At 45.2% G+C, this 16,674-nt stretch overlaps 1 protein-coding gene across 1 annotated transcript in view; it reads right to left on the minus strand.

Annotated features, from left to right (window-relative positions):
• The window catches only part of MIA3 (MIA SH3 domain ER export factor 3), an 88,322-nt gene that overhangs the window by 49,157 nt on the left and 22,491 nt on the right, over positions 1-16,674 (minus strand). The window contains exons 2-5 of the mRNA XM_077745316.1: positions 14,037-14,170; positions 8,182-8,268; positions 2,821-5,530; positions 77-238 (exon numbers count right to left, since the gene is read on the minus strand). Coding sequence (XP_077601442.1) covers positions 77-238; positions 2,821-5,530; positions 8,182-8,268; positions 14,037-14,170 — 3,093 coding nt within the window. The remainder of the gene's footprint in view (positions 1-76; positions 239-2,820; positions 5,531-8,181; positions 8,269-14,036; positions 14,171-16,674) is intronic.

The following is a 16,674-nucleotide window of genomic DNA, read 5'->3' on the forward strand; positions in this document are numbered from 1 at the left end:
AAAAAAAAAAAAATGTCCTAGAAGCTCTTGTTTATGACATGCCTCTACTTTGTAGAGGAAAGTCTGCAAGTTTTACCTGCGTCTATGTCCTTCTCGGTTTTCAGCTTCTGTGACACGTCTGAGCCATACTTGTCATAAGTACCAGGTTGATCCAACTGGCTGGGCTCTTTGGGAATCTGTCCTTTAAGGTCTTCTGCGTGATCTTGTGGGAAACTATCTCCAAGGGGTGGTTCTATCCCTACAAGGAAGAAGAATGCATTGGGCTGGCAAAGCCTTGACCATACTCCCCACTCAGCCTTTCCGCTGGGCAGTTCTCCCTCCCTGGCCACCCCCTGGCACCTCACCACTGCCCTCCACACGCTGAGACCCCAGGAAGCACGACTGAGCGGGGAAAGAAAAGCTTCAATTGCTTTTGTCTCACTTCACAGATGACTAAAATTTTCAAAGAAACCTTTATTCCGAAGTATTTTATAAGCAAACCCATTCATGGTAAGGAGTTCAGTAACCCTAACTCTCCCCTTCACAAACCCAACACATGCCCACCCAGGTGAATGGGCAGAAGAGATTTCCAGTCAAGGGCAGAAATAGGAAATATCTACTCCACACAGTAAGAACACAAACTCTTTCATACACAAGCATGTCTGTTTCACAGAGCTAGCCTCAGATACAAAGGCAGCCTACTAAAATAGCTTTCAAATATTTTCAGAGTACCTCTAATTGTCAAAGAGAGTGAGAACCCATTTCCTTCCCCAAGAGGTTTAGGGCACAGCTCCATGTGACCCACAGGAAAGATAAATTTCTTTAAAGCCTCATAGTTTACCCTAAAAAAACATCAGAGTTTTGTATTCTTTCTTTTTTTTAAACAGCTATTGTTTGTTTGTTTTTTTAATATTTTTTATTTATTTCTAGGAGAGAGAGAGAGACAGCGTGAGCAGGGGAGGGTCAGAGAGAGAGGGAGATACAGACTCTGAAATTGGCTCTAGGCTCTGAGCTGGCAGTCAGCACAGAGCCCGACGCGGGGCTCGAACCCACGAACCGCGAGATCATGACCTAAGCGAAAGTCGAAAGTCGGACTCTTAACCGACTAAGCCACCCAGGCGCCCCTGGAGTTTTGTATTCTAACGCAAAATAGATCTGCTTTGATTACATGCAAAAATTTTCCCCTCCGCAAATTCTGAAGAAAAAACGGCCCTCTGGAAGACAGCATTTATTCTGTGGCTTAACGTTCCCCTGGTACTCTACCACATGCCGCAGTTTAAATACCTCAGGCTGAAAAGCATGGGGACAGGGAACAGAGTGAGGAACTAGAAATCAGGCCATGTCAGGAGACTGGCTCAGAGTCCATTCAATCAATATTTACTGAAAGGCTTCCACATGTCAAGTGCTATGTTAGAGAGTGCTACATCTGGGTCATGTCCTTGATTAATTCATCTGAATGCAAGAATCCAAGAGCCCAGTAGAATTTGAATAACTGAAGTGACTGCTCCAAAGAGACAAGAAAGAACATGACACCCACAAAAGATGAAAAATGAGGGGGATGAGGGTGAAGAAACTCAGGCAAGACATCGACTGAAATGTTACGTCTTGGTCTAATCCTTGGTCAGAGAGCAGTTACTTTGTGCTTAAGCTTTTACAGGCTTCCAGTTGTGGAATAAGTTACAGGAATGAAAGATACAGCATAGGGAATAGTTCTGTATGGCCATATGTCACCTGTATGGTGACAGATGGTGGCTACACTTGCAGTGAGCACAGCAGAATGCACAGACCTGTCCGGTCACTATGTTGCACACCTGAAACTAATATAATATTGTGTTTCAACTACACTGCAATTTTAAAAAGGTGGCAACTGGATGGCTCTATCTGTTAAGCATCGGACTTTGGATCAGGGTATGATCTCATGGGTTTGTAAATTTGAGCCCTGCATCAGGCTTTCTGCTATCAGCACAGAGCCCACTTCAGGTCCTCTGTCTCCCCCTCTCTCTGCCCCTTTCCCGCTTGCTTGCGCGCTTTCTCTCTCAAAAGTTAAGTATCTTTAAAAAAAAAAAAAAAANTAAAAAAAAAAAAAAAAAAAAAAAGGAATTTACTTGGAGTGCCTGGCTGGCTCAGTAGGTAGAATATGCAACTCCTGATCTCAGTGCTGTGAGTTCAAGCCCCACAATGGGCACAGAGTTTACTTTAAAAAAAAAAAAAAAAAGAATTTATTCAAATTTAAAAAAATTCCTTTCGTAATTTTACATGAAACTTCTACTCTGTTAACAGGCTTACTTGGAGCATCGTTTGCTTGTTTATAGCTTTCCCTTTAGCTGCTTGTCAAGGTTCCTTTTGAAAATGCTAGAGGTCTTGGGGACCCTGGGGGCTCTCAGTCGGTTAAGCACCCAATTCCTGATTCTGTTTCAGGTAATGAACTCACAGTTTGTAAGTTCAAGGCCCACATCAGCCTCCACACAGAGAGCGCAGAGCCTGCTTGGGAATTCATTCTCTCTCTTTCTCTCTCTCCTCTCTCTCTCTGCCCCTCCCCCGCTTGCTCTGTCTCTCAAAATAAACTTTAAAATTTTTTTAATTAAAGAAAAAAAGAGAGAGAGAGAAAAAATCCTAGCAGTCTCAACTGTCCTAAGGGTGACGAATTCTAACCCATGCTCCAGCCTAAAAGAAAAAGGCAGCAGGGGACATGTGGAGGTCACAGTGCTGTCCCTTACCTTCAGGCACACTGCAAACTGTGGACAGAGCTTTACCAGTAAGACAGGAGGCACTTCCACAACCACTCTGTGCCCCACCTGCTTCTGAAGCCCAACTCCCCAAGGCCACGGGCAGGCATTTTACCTTCCTCCAGGCCAGCCCAGCCTTCCTCCGCGGGCTGCGCCGTCGCCGGCGGCGCCGTCTCCTCCATGGTGGAGTGTTTGTACCTGACAAAATAGATCAGATCTTGAATGTCGTCCAAGACCGCCGCCTCTTCAAATACGTGATTTTCCTTGGAGCCCAGCTCTCTGTTTTCGGCCACGCGGGCATCCAGAATCTTCTCTGCTGTGCTCAGAATCTGGGATTCAGATGCGCGGAAGACCTTGTCCAGGACCTTGTCCACGTTGTAGGGCAGGCTCTCCCGCTGCGCTGACCTCAGCTTTAATGACATTTCATGGAACATGGCTTCCAGCTCTTGGACATCGAAGTACTTCTGGAAGCGCTGTAGAGACTGCTGGTCTTTAAAGAAGCTGCCGATGATAGGCAAGTCCTTCCCTCCGTCCCCGTGCGCCGGCGGCGCAGCCCTGTGCACAGTCCCGAGCGGCAGCTNGGAGGTCTGCAGGTGTTCCTCGGGGCCGCCTTCTTGAAAATAATCAGAGTCTTGATTCTCAAACACTTCCCCTAACTTTGGAGTCTCATTTTTTTGGTCAGGAGAGTCACCGATTTCAGGTGATCTCTGGGCTTCGTCACCCACGAGAGGGCTTTCTTTCTCCACCGCCCCACTACCGTCCCTGGCCCCTGCGTCTACCCCTTTGCCCAGAGTGTCACTTCTTCTTTCCATTTCCAAGATGTTACTAGTTTCTTCTTTGTTCCCTTCTGCTTCTGCCTCAGTCTTCGCGGTGCCTAACACAGCCCCTGCGGGGGCCTGCGGGTTAACATCCAACCGCCCGCCCTGAACCTCAGCGCTTTTCTCTTTAGCCTGTTCTGCACTTAGAGCATTTTCATCCTCCAGTAGTTCTTCAGGGCTGTAATCGTCTTCTGCTTCTGGTGTCTTCTCGGGATGGAAACCGGGCACTTCTGGGCTATCCACCTGGCCTCCTGTCCCCACTTCCTGTGCGCCCTCCGCGGGCTTGTGAGGAGCCAGCTGTGCGCCTGAGGAGCCCTCCTGGACCGCGTCCGTGGAGTGCTCTACCCTCCCATCCATCTGCCCATCGCGGGCAGGGGCTACCTCTTCTCTCTGTGGCCAGGAAAGATTTCTTCCCGCAACGGGACCCTCTTCTTCCGGTGCTCCTGGCAAAGCAGCTTCATCCGGAGGGGAGCGCCTAGGTTGACCGTCCATCTTAAGACGCTGTTCTTCTTTAGATTCGGCGCGTGGAGGCTCTGCTGAAAGCGTGTGTGGCTCTGGTCCACTTACTACCACGTGTACTTCTCCCACACCGTCTACGGACGCGTTATGCTGATGACCTCCCAACGGCGGCGCGATGCCGACGGATTCCTGCTCAATCTCTCCTCCCGTCGCCTGACTCGCTGCAGCTGGAGGTACCGCCTCACGCTCCGAGCCACCTTCCGAAACCCACTCTGCAGGCTTTTCTTCGTGGAGCATTCCTTTTGAAATATGAACAGCTGCTCCTTCTGGGTCATTTTCTTTGTTATCAAAAGCCGATTCCGACATTTCTTTCCCCTTTCCGGTAGCTGGCAGAGAGCCAGGGTCACTGCTTTGAGTAGCACCGTGTGCCTTCGTGCCTTCCTGCCTCCCCTCCAGCCCCATCTCAGCCTGCGCCAGGCCCTTCCTGGATTCCTCAACGTTCCTCCCATTGCCTGCAAAGTGAACTTCCGGGTCTCTGTCACTGTTTGTTTCAGGGGCCTCTACAATCAAAAGCCCATCTTCTGCCTTTTTAGGGTCAGTGGAATCTGCTGCTGATTGTGGTTTCCCCCATGTGCTTTCTGGGATGAATGCATCACCACCTTCCTTTCCTTCCTCTGGATCAGAACTCCTTACATCCACACGCATTTGTCTGTCACCTTCCGTGAAGGAGAAGATACTATCTTCCCAGGTTGTTAGTATGTTTTGATCATAGTTTTTGATGCCGGGAGGCTGAGTCACCTCAACCTTATCCTTTTCATTTGAATTCTGCTCTGTATCTGTAGGATATTCCTGAACTCCAGACTTCACTGGCGTCTTCACACCTTCCCCAGCATGTGTGAAGGTCAGTAACGGCAGCTCATCGAAGTTTTCTTCATCTTCCTCGTCTTCCTTGCCAACTGTGTAATATTCCATATCCAACTCCTCATCAAAATCATCTTCTAACGAAGTAACAAGCCTGGTGGTCTCATCATCGGACACAAGGGCATCAGCAGTTGAGCCAAACTTGGTTTTTAAGTCCAGAGTCATTTCTTTTTTCAGAAGTTTATAAGCATCGATCTTCTCCTGTTCACTGGAGAGCTGAGATCCATTACTGGTTTTGTTGCTTTCACTTTCTGGTACCTTTAGTTTATCTTGTAGCATTTCCTCAAAAGGTTCAAATGCAGCTTGGTCTCCCTGAGCATGACCTGCTTGATTGTTTATGTGAGGGTGGTTCTTCTGAGCCCTAGATCTTTCCCTGAGTTCCTTAGAGTTTTCTGAAAACACGCTTTCACTCTCCTCTGAGTTAAGTTCTGGTTCAGGTTCAAGTTCAGGTTCAAGATCGCTTTCGTCAACTACTTCAGGAGGTGTGTCCTCATGCTGAGTTTTTTCTATAGCTTTCTCGGAATTTCCAGTTGCAGAGTTGTACAATTCTGAAAATCCTAAAAGCTCTTCTATGTTGTAATTATCAAAATCATCTCTTCCCCCATCAAAACAAACAAAATCTGTCTCCTATAAGAGAAAGAAAAACATTAGCACGTCACTAAGTATTGCAGGAGCAAACTCTTATCCATGCTAATGAAGGCTAACCTCAAACTAGATCTAGAAGGGCTTCGGTGCCTACCTTGGGCAATGACCGTTCTTGGGTAGTGGGGGGCGGGGGTGGTGGTATAGAAGCTGGAATCCACTTTTCCCTGGTTTCCTGCTTCCATGGGGAAGGACTCCTACCTGATTTCCCTTCACTGTCTCCTCCCCAGGATTCATGCGGCTGGGAGTTTGCTCTGCACCATCCCTGGGTTCCGTTTGGGACCTGCTAGAGGGGACACATATCCTCTCCGCTCCATGCTGTCAGTTTCATAGGGACAGTCCCCTTGGGGAGGCCACCCCGTTACATAGCCCTGTCTGTGGCTGGGTCTGTCTTATTCTACACTACAAAGTTAGAAGGCCTATGATTTCTGCACATCCGAGCCTTATTCACCGAAAAGCTTTATCAATAAATAATAGTGACAATTTGGTCTCCACATTCCTGACTCCTGGGTCCCTCAATTTGTACTGAGCACAAGTGGAGAAAAACAGGGTGTCATTTATTGGGTCCCCCAGCAGCCAAGAACTGTGTCCTGGGAATTCATGTCATACTAGTATGTGGAGACGCTGGAAGACCACCCAGCTTCCCCACCACTCTGCCCTCTAGACTATACTTCTGTTTAACCAGCCAGAGTCAGCCAGAATCACCTTGCTGTCAGCCTCCAAGTCTACACAGATATTTTCTGGCTCATATTCTCTTGGGGTTAGGAAAGATAAATCGGCCTAGGAAGCCTTACTAAATACAGCCTTATTAAAATACACATGCGTGGGCAGTAAAAATTTAGAGGCACAAATAAGTGTGTCAAGGGGGCTCCCCATTTAATTATTACCTCAAGTACAACTTGAAAAGAAAATTCAATAAGGAATATATTCTAAATCAGGGCTGTAGGTGTCATTAAGACTCACTTTCAGGACTATCTGTAAGTCTACACTCTTCCTTTCCTACAATAATAAACAACTTGACATAAATGGGGCCTTGAACGAAGGATAAGTTTAAAAGCCAACAAAGGTAATTCTCTTCTCCTAACTAAACTTTCACCAAAGTCTGAGGAGCCCTGACCAGTGCAGTAGGGATGAATTTCTTCTTTTCTTCACATGCGTTTCCAAGCCACTTTCTTAATTCTGATGGAAGCATGCTGGGGGAGGTACACTAGGAAGGCAGACGCCCAAACAAGTGAGGTCACTGTGACCAATAAACTGCCGTCTCACACCTATAACCTGGGGAGTCTCTTCATTAGGAATGAGGCCAGACAGGTAATGGGGCTGATTTTATGACCCTCGAGATTATAAAGAAATGGTAAGTACAGCACTGGCTCTGAGACTTCCTATAGTCTGCCTATCTTACCTAACGATGGCCTGAGGCCAGCAGCCTGCATATCTGCAGCACTATTAAAAAACTGCTCAAGGATTTTTGAATGATGGCGGGCATCAATTACTACCCATTTTAAAACTCCAGAAAACAGGGGTGCCCGCTTGGCTCAGTCGGTTAAGCGTCCAACTCTTGGTTTCAGCTCAGGTCATGAGCTCACCATTTGTGGGTTCAAGCCGGCATCCGGCTCTGCACTGATAGCACAGAGCCTGCTTGGCATCCTCTCTTTCCCCATCTCTGCTCCTTCGCCCTGCTCTCTTCTCCTTTTCTCTCAAACCGAATAAACATTAAAAAAAAAAAAAGTCCAGAAAATGATCAGCAGAACTAAGAACCCCAGAACACAGAGTCCTCGTCATCACAGAGCTATGTCGTGTGCCCAGGTAAGTGCTTTATAGGATGTGCACTCAGCATCAGGCAGATCTGAGACTAGATCTCTTACACGTCTCTGAGGTTCCCTTTCCCAAACCTGTAATGTGACTGCAATCCCTTAAATCCCTAAAGAATCAGTAATAAGAAAACTATTGTAGGGGCAGTTAACCATCTGACTCTTGATTTTGGCTCAGGACATGATCCCATCGTTAGTGGGTTTGAGCCTCACGTTGGGCTCTGCGCTGAAAGCGTGGAGCCTCCTTGGGATTCCATCTCTCCCTCGCTCTCTGCCCCTCCCTCGCTTGCACGCACACATAATCTCTCTCAAAATAAACTTTAAAAAAAAAAAAGAAAATTATTGTAAATTGGCATTTCTGATCTAGTACACAGTTTAGCATTTAATCTGATTTCTCAATACTTAAAACGTCTAAGAGCTATTCAGTGAGTAAAGTTTTCTAGTGGAGTTCTTTCCCTCCTTGTGCCTATAGAAAGTTATAGCTCTTAAACTTAATAACTATGCACAAAGATACTGAATTGTTAATTTTTTTTATCATATAAAGCAGCAAAAAGAAACCCTATATGACTGTACATATTAGACAACTGCCAAATAATGACACTGTCTCCTATAAACTCTTTTCAAACATTTCTTTTCTTTCTAAGAGTTACCTGATTCTAAATTAAAACCTGACACACAAATGTTAGCTTGGTTTTTTTTTTTTTCTGGCCAAAATATAAGGACTTTCAAAAATCATTAACTGACTATAATTGAATGTGAAAAGCAATTTATAATTGAGAAGCAAAAAATAAAAAATAGAAAATAACAATCCATAACATAACTTACGTCTGTTGGAACTCGTAGCTCCTCTTCAGTATATTTATGGACTACTTGGATTAAATTCTTTGGAAAATATCCAAAAATACGTCCAACCTACATGAAAAAAATGGGCAAAAGAAACAAATACCAATCAAAATTCTGTATAATACAAAGGACAGACTTTTCAGCAGTGAGAGGAAACACACAGATAGATACGTAGGTAGGTATAACCACAAGAGACAGATAATTGCTATTATGATTACATGGATTATTATTCCAATGAAAATTAAGTACAGAATATTTTTTTAAATTTTTTCTTTTTAATGTTTCATTTATTTCTGAGAGAGAGAGAGAGACAGCGTGAGCAGGGTAGGGTCAGGGAGAGAAGGAGACACAGAATCCAAAGCAGGCTCCAGGCTCTGAGCTAGCTGTCAGCACAGAGCCCAACGCGGCGCTCAAACCCACAAACCATGAGAGCATGACCTGAGCCGAAGTCGGATGTTCAACTGACTGAGCCACCCAGGCGCCCCAAGTACAGAATATTTTAAAGCCAATTTTTCTAAAACCACTGAAGTTTCCTTTCATCATGTAACTTAATTCTAAACACAGAGCACAGAGAAAGTGTATATTTTATGACTAAAACTAAGCAAATCAGGTGCACCTGGTCGGCTCAGTCAGAAGAGCGTGTGCCTCATCATGGGGCACCTGGGTGGCTAAGTCGGTTAAGCATCCGGCTTTGGCCCAGGTCGTGATCTTGCAGTTAGTGGGTTTGAGCCCCACATTGGGCTCTGTGCTGACAGCTAGCTCAGAGCCTGGAGCCTACTTCTGATTCTGTGTCTCCCTCTCTCTCTGACCCTCCCCTGCTCATGCTGTCTCTCTCTCCCTCTTTGAAATTAAAAAAAAAAAAAAAAAAGACATTGAAAAAACTAAAAGAAGAATGTGTGCCTCTTGATCTCAAGGTTCTGAGTTCAAGCCCCATGTTGGGTGTAGAGATTACTTAAATAAATAAATAAACTTAAAAAAAAAGAATATAAAATTCCTAAGATGAGCAGTGGCTACAATAAAAAAGCAAATATTTATTGATATAATGGGCTGTAGCAGCTTTTTCAAAAACTAGATTTTCCAGTATTAGGGGAGAAAACAAAATTCATACCAATCTACACGTCAAGCTTTAGTTTCACACAAAGTAAACCTCTAGAGAAAATTATCCTATTTATCTACAGCACTAACAGCTAAAATACACCAAGCATTCTCCCAAGAGGCATACACTGTCCTCTACTGGCTGCATCTAGAAGGAAAAGCAGATCTCTGGGAAGGAGTGGGAAAGGCAGATCCAATCCACCAAGGGGAAAAAAAGGCTATCTTATCACTGACTCCTGAAATATCCTCATTAGGAGTGCTGTTGTTACATCTGGCAAATATGTAAAAGCCAGTCTTAGTACTAGAATACAGCCTTGAAGATTAAATAAAATAGGGCAATTAAAAACTGCCACACTGGCAGTTAAAATCCAAAAACAAACAAATAAAAAAAGAAAGCAAGAAAGACTGCAGAAAACTAAGAAGCAGAAGCAAGAATCATTTTGAGAGGCACCTGAGTGGCTCAGTCTGTTGAGCGCCCAACTCTTGGTTTCAGCTCAGCTCATGATCTCATAGTTCATGAGACTACGCCCCACACTGGGCTCCACACGGACAGTGCAGAGCCTGCTTGGGATTCTCTCCCTCCTTCTCTCTTTGCTCCTCCTCCACTCGTGGTCTCTCAAAATAAATAAATAAATTTTAAAAAGTTTTTGAAAGCTAAGGGTCTCGAGAGAGTTTTTAATTTTCTAAAGTATAAGTTTCATGAAATAAGAGGGGAGGCTGAGAGGAAATACACATTTTCCCTTTTCAGGAAAATTCGATTAAGAGAAAATCTGGAAAAGGGAGAGAAATCAGAAATATATGGAAAAAGGAAACACATTTATCTTTGTGCAGTCTCTGTCCACTGAGACCATAGGTCATATAAAACTCCATATTTTGGGGTATCTGGCTGGCTCAGTCAGTAAAGCATGTGACTCCTGATCTCCAGATTGTGGGTTCAAGCCCCATATTGGGTATGCAGATTACTTAAAAAAATAAAATCTAAAAACAAAACAAAACCCTCCATATTTTTACACTGGGCAATACTGTATGCCTTAGGGTTGCAGAATCATGGGCCCTCAGGACTGGAAGTATTCTTTATTGTAATCATTTATTTTATTTTTTAAAAACTTTTTTTAATGTTTATTTTTGAGAGACAGAGCATGAGTGGGGGAGGGACAGAGAGAGGGAGACACAGAATCTGAAGCAGGCTCCAGGCTCTGAGCTGTCAGCACAGAGCCCAATGCGGGGCTTGAACTCATGACTGTGAGATCATGACCTGAGTCGAAGTCGGACGCTTAACCAACTGAGCCACCCAGGTGCCCCTTATTTATTTTATTTTGAGAGACAGAGATTGTGTGTGCTCAAGCAGGGGGAGAGGGGCAGAAGGAGAGAGAATCGTAAGTAGGCTCCATGCTCAGCGTGGAGCCCAACTCAAGGCTCGATCGCACAGGATCATGACCTGAGCCAAAATCAAGAGTCAGACGCTCAACCGACTAAGCTACCCAGGTGCCTCTGGAAGTAATTTTTATAGCTAACGTTGCTTACATGTATCATCCTGGCCAAGGAACTGTTGATTTGATTGCAGGGTGGTGGGGGGAGAAGAATACTTGTTCAAGAGAACAAATTCTGCGAAAGTTATTATCACGACAAACGTAAATAAGTGCCACTACCCTAAAAGGAAATATTCGAAAGGAAGATGGGGAAGATGTGGGCCCTTCCTTATGGGGCTTTTGACTTTACAGGAGCAAAGATGGTACCCAAACCAACTGCAATATAAAGCAGTACAAGGAAGGGGTGGGGGACGGGCACCTGGGTGGCTCAATCAGGCAAGACTCTTGATTTTGGCTTAGGTCATGATCTCACAGTTTGTGACTTCAAGTCCCACTTCGGGCTCTGTGCGGACAGTGCAGAGTCTGCTTGCAATTCTCTCTTTCTCTCCCTCTCTCTCTCTGCTCCTCTCCCACTCATGCTCCAGTGTGTGCTCTTTCTCTCTCAAAATAAATAAACTTTAAAAAAAAAGGCAGTATAGGGGGTGCCAGGTGAGCAGTGCAAACAAAGCAACACTGGAACAATTATCAGACAGCAAGACCCCTTCTGGCCGGGCTGCGGAGGACAATGCTTCCTTAAGAAGGCAGCATGAGAGGTGAGTATGGCCAGAGGAAAATGCAAGTCAAGTTCACTTACCCAAATGCTCCAACTTAACCACCTCACTGTGTATAAAACAGGCAGCCTAGGTACACGGAAAACTTCCCAAGAGTGAAGCTTATCAAGAAATCTCATGTGGCAGACTGGTAGGAAACAGAACAGATCCTTCTTTGTACATAGTGACTCAACCAGGATTCTGCCTCAATTATAAGTGCTGAACATAACCAGTTAGTCAGTCTTTCAAGATTCCCCCCCAGGGGGGCTCAGTCAGTTGAGCTTCCGACTTTGGTTCAGTTCGTGATCTCGCAGTCCATGAGTTCAAACCCCATGTCAGGCCCTGTGCTGACAGTTTGGAATTTGGAGCCTGAAGCCTGCCTCAGATTTGGTGTCTCCCTCTCTCTCTCTGCCCTTCCCCCACTCACACTCTGTCTCTGTCTCTCTCCCTCTCTTCTCTCAAAAAATAAACATTAAAAAATAAAAAAATTAAAAAAAAAGATCCTCGCCTAGGAATCTGAAATGCCAACAAAATGAACTTATTTTTCTCTGTGTAGGTTTCTCAAGCCTTATTTTCTGTTGTCTGGTATTTTATGGAGAGTGAAAGTTTCCACAGCGGGGACTGGGTATTCCTGGAAGTTTGGTCACTCCTCAGGCCATGAAGAATTCTTACTCCTTTCAGTAAAGAAACAGTCCACACATCACACTTTTTAGAAAGGAAAGGACAATAATTCAAAAGCTTTCAATCAGGTCACTTCTAGGGAATCTCCTCATTAAAAACATCAAAGCCTGGCACGCCTGGGTGGCTCAGTGGGTTGAGCATCTGACTTCAGCTCAGGTCATGGTCTCGCAGTTCGTGACTTCGAGTCCTGCATTGGGCTCTGTTCTAACGAACAGCTCAGAGCCTGGAGCCTACTTCACATTCTGTATCTTCTTCTCTCTCTGCCCCTCCCCTGCTTATGCTATCTCTCTCTGTCTCTCAAAAATTAATAAATGTTAAAAATAAAAAAACAAATAAAATAAAAACATCAAAGCCTGAGTATTTACAACAGCCAAAACATGGAAGCAAGCCAAGTGTCCATCAATAGATGAACAGATAGAGATGTGGCGCATGCGCACGCACACACACACACTGGACTATTACTCAGACATAGAAAAGAATGAAATCTAGCCATCTGCAACAAGACGGATGAACCTAGAGGGCATATAATCCTAAGTGAAGTCAGTCCGTCAGAAAAAGATAAATGCCATATGATTTCACTCATAGGTGGAATTTAAGAAACAAAACAAAGGAAGAAACAAGGCAAACAAACAAAAAACACCAGACACTTAAGCACAGAGAACAAACAGCTGGGTGCCAGAGGGGCGGTGGGTGGGTGGGCGACAGGGGATATCAGGGATGGGGAGTAAGGAGTACAATTATCATGATGAGCACGGATTGCAGAGCTGCTATATTGTACACCTGACACTAATATATCACGGTATGTTAATTATACTTGAACTAAAAATTTTTCTTTAAAAATTCTAAAGCACGATTTCCATGTACCATCAGGACACCTGTAAAACTGCCCAGGAAGACAGCAGCTCGGAGACCTCCAGGAGCAAGTGTCTGATGAGCAGGAAAAGGCTGACCCAGGAGAGGCAAACAAAACAAGGAAACAAGAAAACATACAGCGAAAAGGGCATTTTGCTTTTTTAACAGACCAGCAACAATAATACATGACTAGGATGCCTGTTCCCAGAGCTGCCAATCTTTCAAAAATGTTAATGATTTAGAAAACTAGAGGGGCACCTGGGTGGCTCAGTCGGTTAAGCGTCTGACTTCGGCTCAGGTCATGATCTCATAGCTCACGGGTTCAAGCCCCGGGTCGGGTTCTGTGCGACAGCTCAAAGCCTGGAGCCTGCTCCGGATTCTGTGTCTCCCTCTCTCTCTCTGCCCTCCCCCCAATTCTGTCTCTCTGTCTCTCTCTCAAAAATGAATAAACATTAAAAAAATTAAAAAATAATAACTTAGAAAAAAGAAATACAATCAACTTTAAACATGAACACCTGAAACACAGTCCTGCTCAAAGTTTACAGGATTAGGGCTAATGCTCCCAGCAATGAAGTTCAGAATTTTCAGGTTTCACCACTTCAACCTTTCCTGTGCACGGAGCAGCCACAGCTGATGCGGCCCACAGCTCATGCTGAGCAGCAATAACCAGAAGCAGTTCGGTTCTGTTTAAGAAGCAGAGCCCCAGCCGGGGGCCAGGCCTAATGCCTGCTGGCCAGTCACAGCCATTCTGTTTTCCCAGTCCGGCAGAGGGGACATGTGAGCTCCATCAAAGACCCCAAAAAAACAGTAGCACGACACAAGCCAACAAAAAGTAAGAAAATAGGGCGCCTGGGAGGCTCAGTCGGTTAAGCGTCTGACTTCGGCTCAGGTCATGATCTCACGGTTTGTGGGTTCGAGTCCCGTGTCGGGCTCCGTGCTGACAGCTCAGAGCCTGGAGCCTGTTTCGGATTCTGTGTCTACCACTCTCTCTGACCTTCCCCTGTTCATGCTGTCTCTCTCTCTCTCTCAGAAATAAATAAAACATAAAAAAAAAAGTAAGAAAAGAAAGTTACGTCAAATATATACTTACGCTTCCAGCCCAAACTTCAGGCGATCTCCCTGCCAGTTTATAGTAGACATATACAGGGTCACCTTTTTTAAAACTCACGAAACGACAGTCGGGGCCTGTAAAATCTTCTAGAGCCTCACCCCGGTACATTAACACTGTAGGTAAAGACAAGGGGGAAAAAGAGAGAGAGAGAGAGGAAAAAAAAAAAAAACAGATGTCAGGATTCAACTTTCAGAGTCCATATTGATTTATCAGGAAAGGAAGGTTTCTTCTGTAAATAACAATCAAGTGTCTCCAGGACTCTCTGGATCAATCGCTTTCAATTCATATGCTCCGAGTACCTAAAATCTTTAGAGCTTTATCATTACATATCATCTCCTACGAGTGGACAGGGGAGAGGGCCACCTTCCCTGTTTTTCTCTAAGGACGACACTGGGAAACAGAACACAGCGAGTCCACGCCACACACGGCTGGTCTCGGGGAAACTCTCTAACCGTCTTGCCCTCAATCGCTGCTGTTTCACAATCATAAAGAGCTTCGCTGTACAACTGGATAAATTCAAGTGCAGATGCTGGCTGGCTTAAGCGTGACTGCGTGCAGAGGTAATAAGGAACGGGGGAGAGGCTCCCCAGGAGCCCCCCAAGGGGCCAATTATCTTGAACTAACACTAAAAGGCACGATCTGTAAGTGGCTATAACTGCTACCATGCAGCAGCAGTAAACACTGTCAACTTCACTTGAGGCCACGCAGCTCTTCCCATACAGTATCTGGATAAATTAACGGGAAAGGATATCACATCCTATTACGGGTCCAGTCACATGACGGGAATGTGAAACTGTTATGATGGGAGGTAATGTGGACTGTACCCAACATTACAAAGCTTTCAAAAACGAAAGGGAAACACCCTCACTTATTTATGTCTATACACAAAAATCACAAGTAGGCATCACAGGTTGCAGGGACAAGCAAAACTATGAGAACTGTTCAGTAAGTAGTTACCTTCGGTCTTAAAATGCAGGACTTAAATCACACTGGATCTAGAAATGGGTAGAAGCAGAATTTTTCTTTTTGGTGGCCAAATACACAGTTTCTGATGTAAGATGAAACGGACAATAGATGCAATTAAATAGCAGAGAAAAAGAAGGGTGAATGGAAAGAACACTTTTTCTTAAAGCCAATTAGCAGTAAGCACATTAAAATGTATCTTTCAATATGTATTTGGAGGACAGGCAGGTAGATCTGAAGGTGGTTATTTGGATTTTGACGCTAAAATCCGATTATTTTAATATACAGCATCCTAATTCAGATAGAATGGGGGGAAGGCCAAGTTGAAGGTAACGGGCAATGTCAGATCGGGGATTCTATCAGAACTGGAAATGGCAATGTTTTCTCTTTGTTCCCCCTTAGAAGAGATCATGGAGAATGTTTAACAATAAATTAGATGACAACATCACACACACCGTGAAGCAACTTTCTGGAAAGTACCCAAGGACAGCACTCACACACACACACACACCTTGCTAAACAAACACTTTATGCAACACACAGTCCCAGCCCCTGCTCAGTGGCCAGCTGCCCGTTGTGTTTGGTGACATCTGTTTGGACACCTGCCATTTCTCAACTTATGTGACAAGGAAGGGCCCTTCCAACACCATGCCTCTGGGTTGAGGAAGCAACGGCGATGTGATTCTCCAGGTAACGTTATGGTTTTGAGGAACCCAAGTCGGGGAGTCCTTGAAAGCAAAGCACAGCAAGTGTTCTGTCTTAGCCAACCCCGCCTGCCAATCATCTGGGTTTGCTCAGAGGAAACTGAGGGCCAAAACTGTGGAAGCGGCTCAGCTTTTGCAGTGTTTAGTTGCTTCAGCTCTAGGTTACCTCTAGGAACAGGCTAAACACAAATCAAAAGATGCAAAGATGCCTCTTTCTCTTGAACGGTGTTGCAGTGGATACAAACTCCTTCAATTATGAAATTTGCTTTTGAATAGCACCAATTTGAATATAAATAGCTAAAGTGCAGGCGCAAGGCGTCTAAGGCATGAACACTTTTTCTATAGGTGTTGTTTACAATTTATGAACAACCGGTCCCCAAGGCGGGTATCACTAAGTTGCAAGCTTATTCAGGACCCTCCGGGAGGCGGTAGGAATGATTCTGGTCCCACAAACACAGAGGAAGAGATTCCAACAACACAAGTGACTAAGGCTAAAGCCGGTCGGGTTTATGAAACCTTTGGGGAATTCACTATGATTACTTTAATAATCCTCTTTATCGGATTCTGGACGAGGCATCTCGGGCCTCCTCGCCGTCCACAGTCCATCCCCCACCCCCAATCTAGGACTGGGGAACAATTCCGCTTCCTGCGCAAAGAAGAGGAGGCTGCCGGTCCCAGGTGGCCAATGCAGATTCTCGGCCTCTTTCGAGAGCGAAAGATTTTGGCCTTCCTAAGGTGCCCTCCCTGCCTGGCTGTTTGCAAGGAGACTTCCAAGCACAGAAATGACAGGACTGAGGCAGAGCCGGGGAGGAGACCTTGGAACACAGTGCATGCTTGCACTCCGGGCTCGTCCCAAACCCAAACTCCGATCCCTGTCAAAAAGGCAGTAGGAACCCCAAATCCGAGAAAGCGTTTGGGGGAAGGGGCAGCGCCAGCGCGCACTTCCCGAG

The sequence above is a fragment of the Crocuta crocuta genome, unplaced genomic scaffold, assembly GCF_008692635.1.
Source record: "Crocuta crocuta isolate KB4526 unplaced genomic scaffold, BGI_CrCroc_1.0 scaffold757, whole genome shotgun sequence".
NCBI lineage: Eukaryota > Metazoa > Chordata > Mammalia > Carnivora > Hyaenidae > Crocuta > Crocuta crocuta.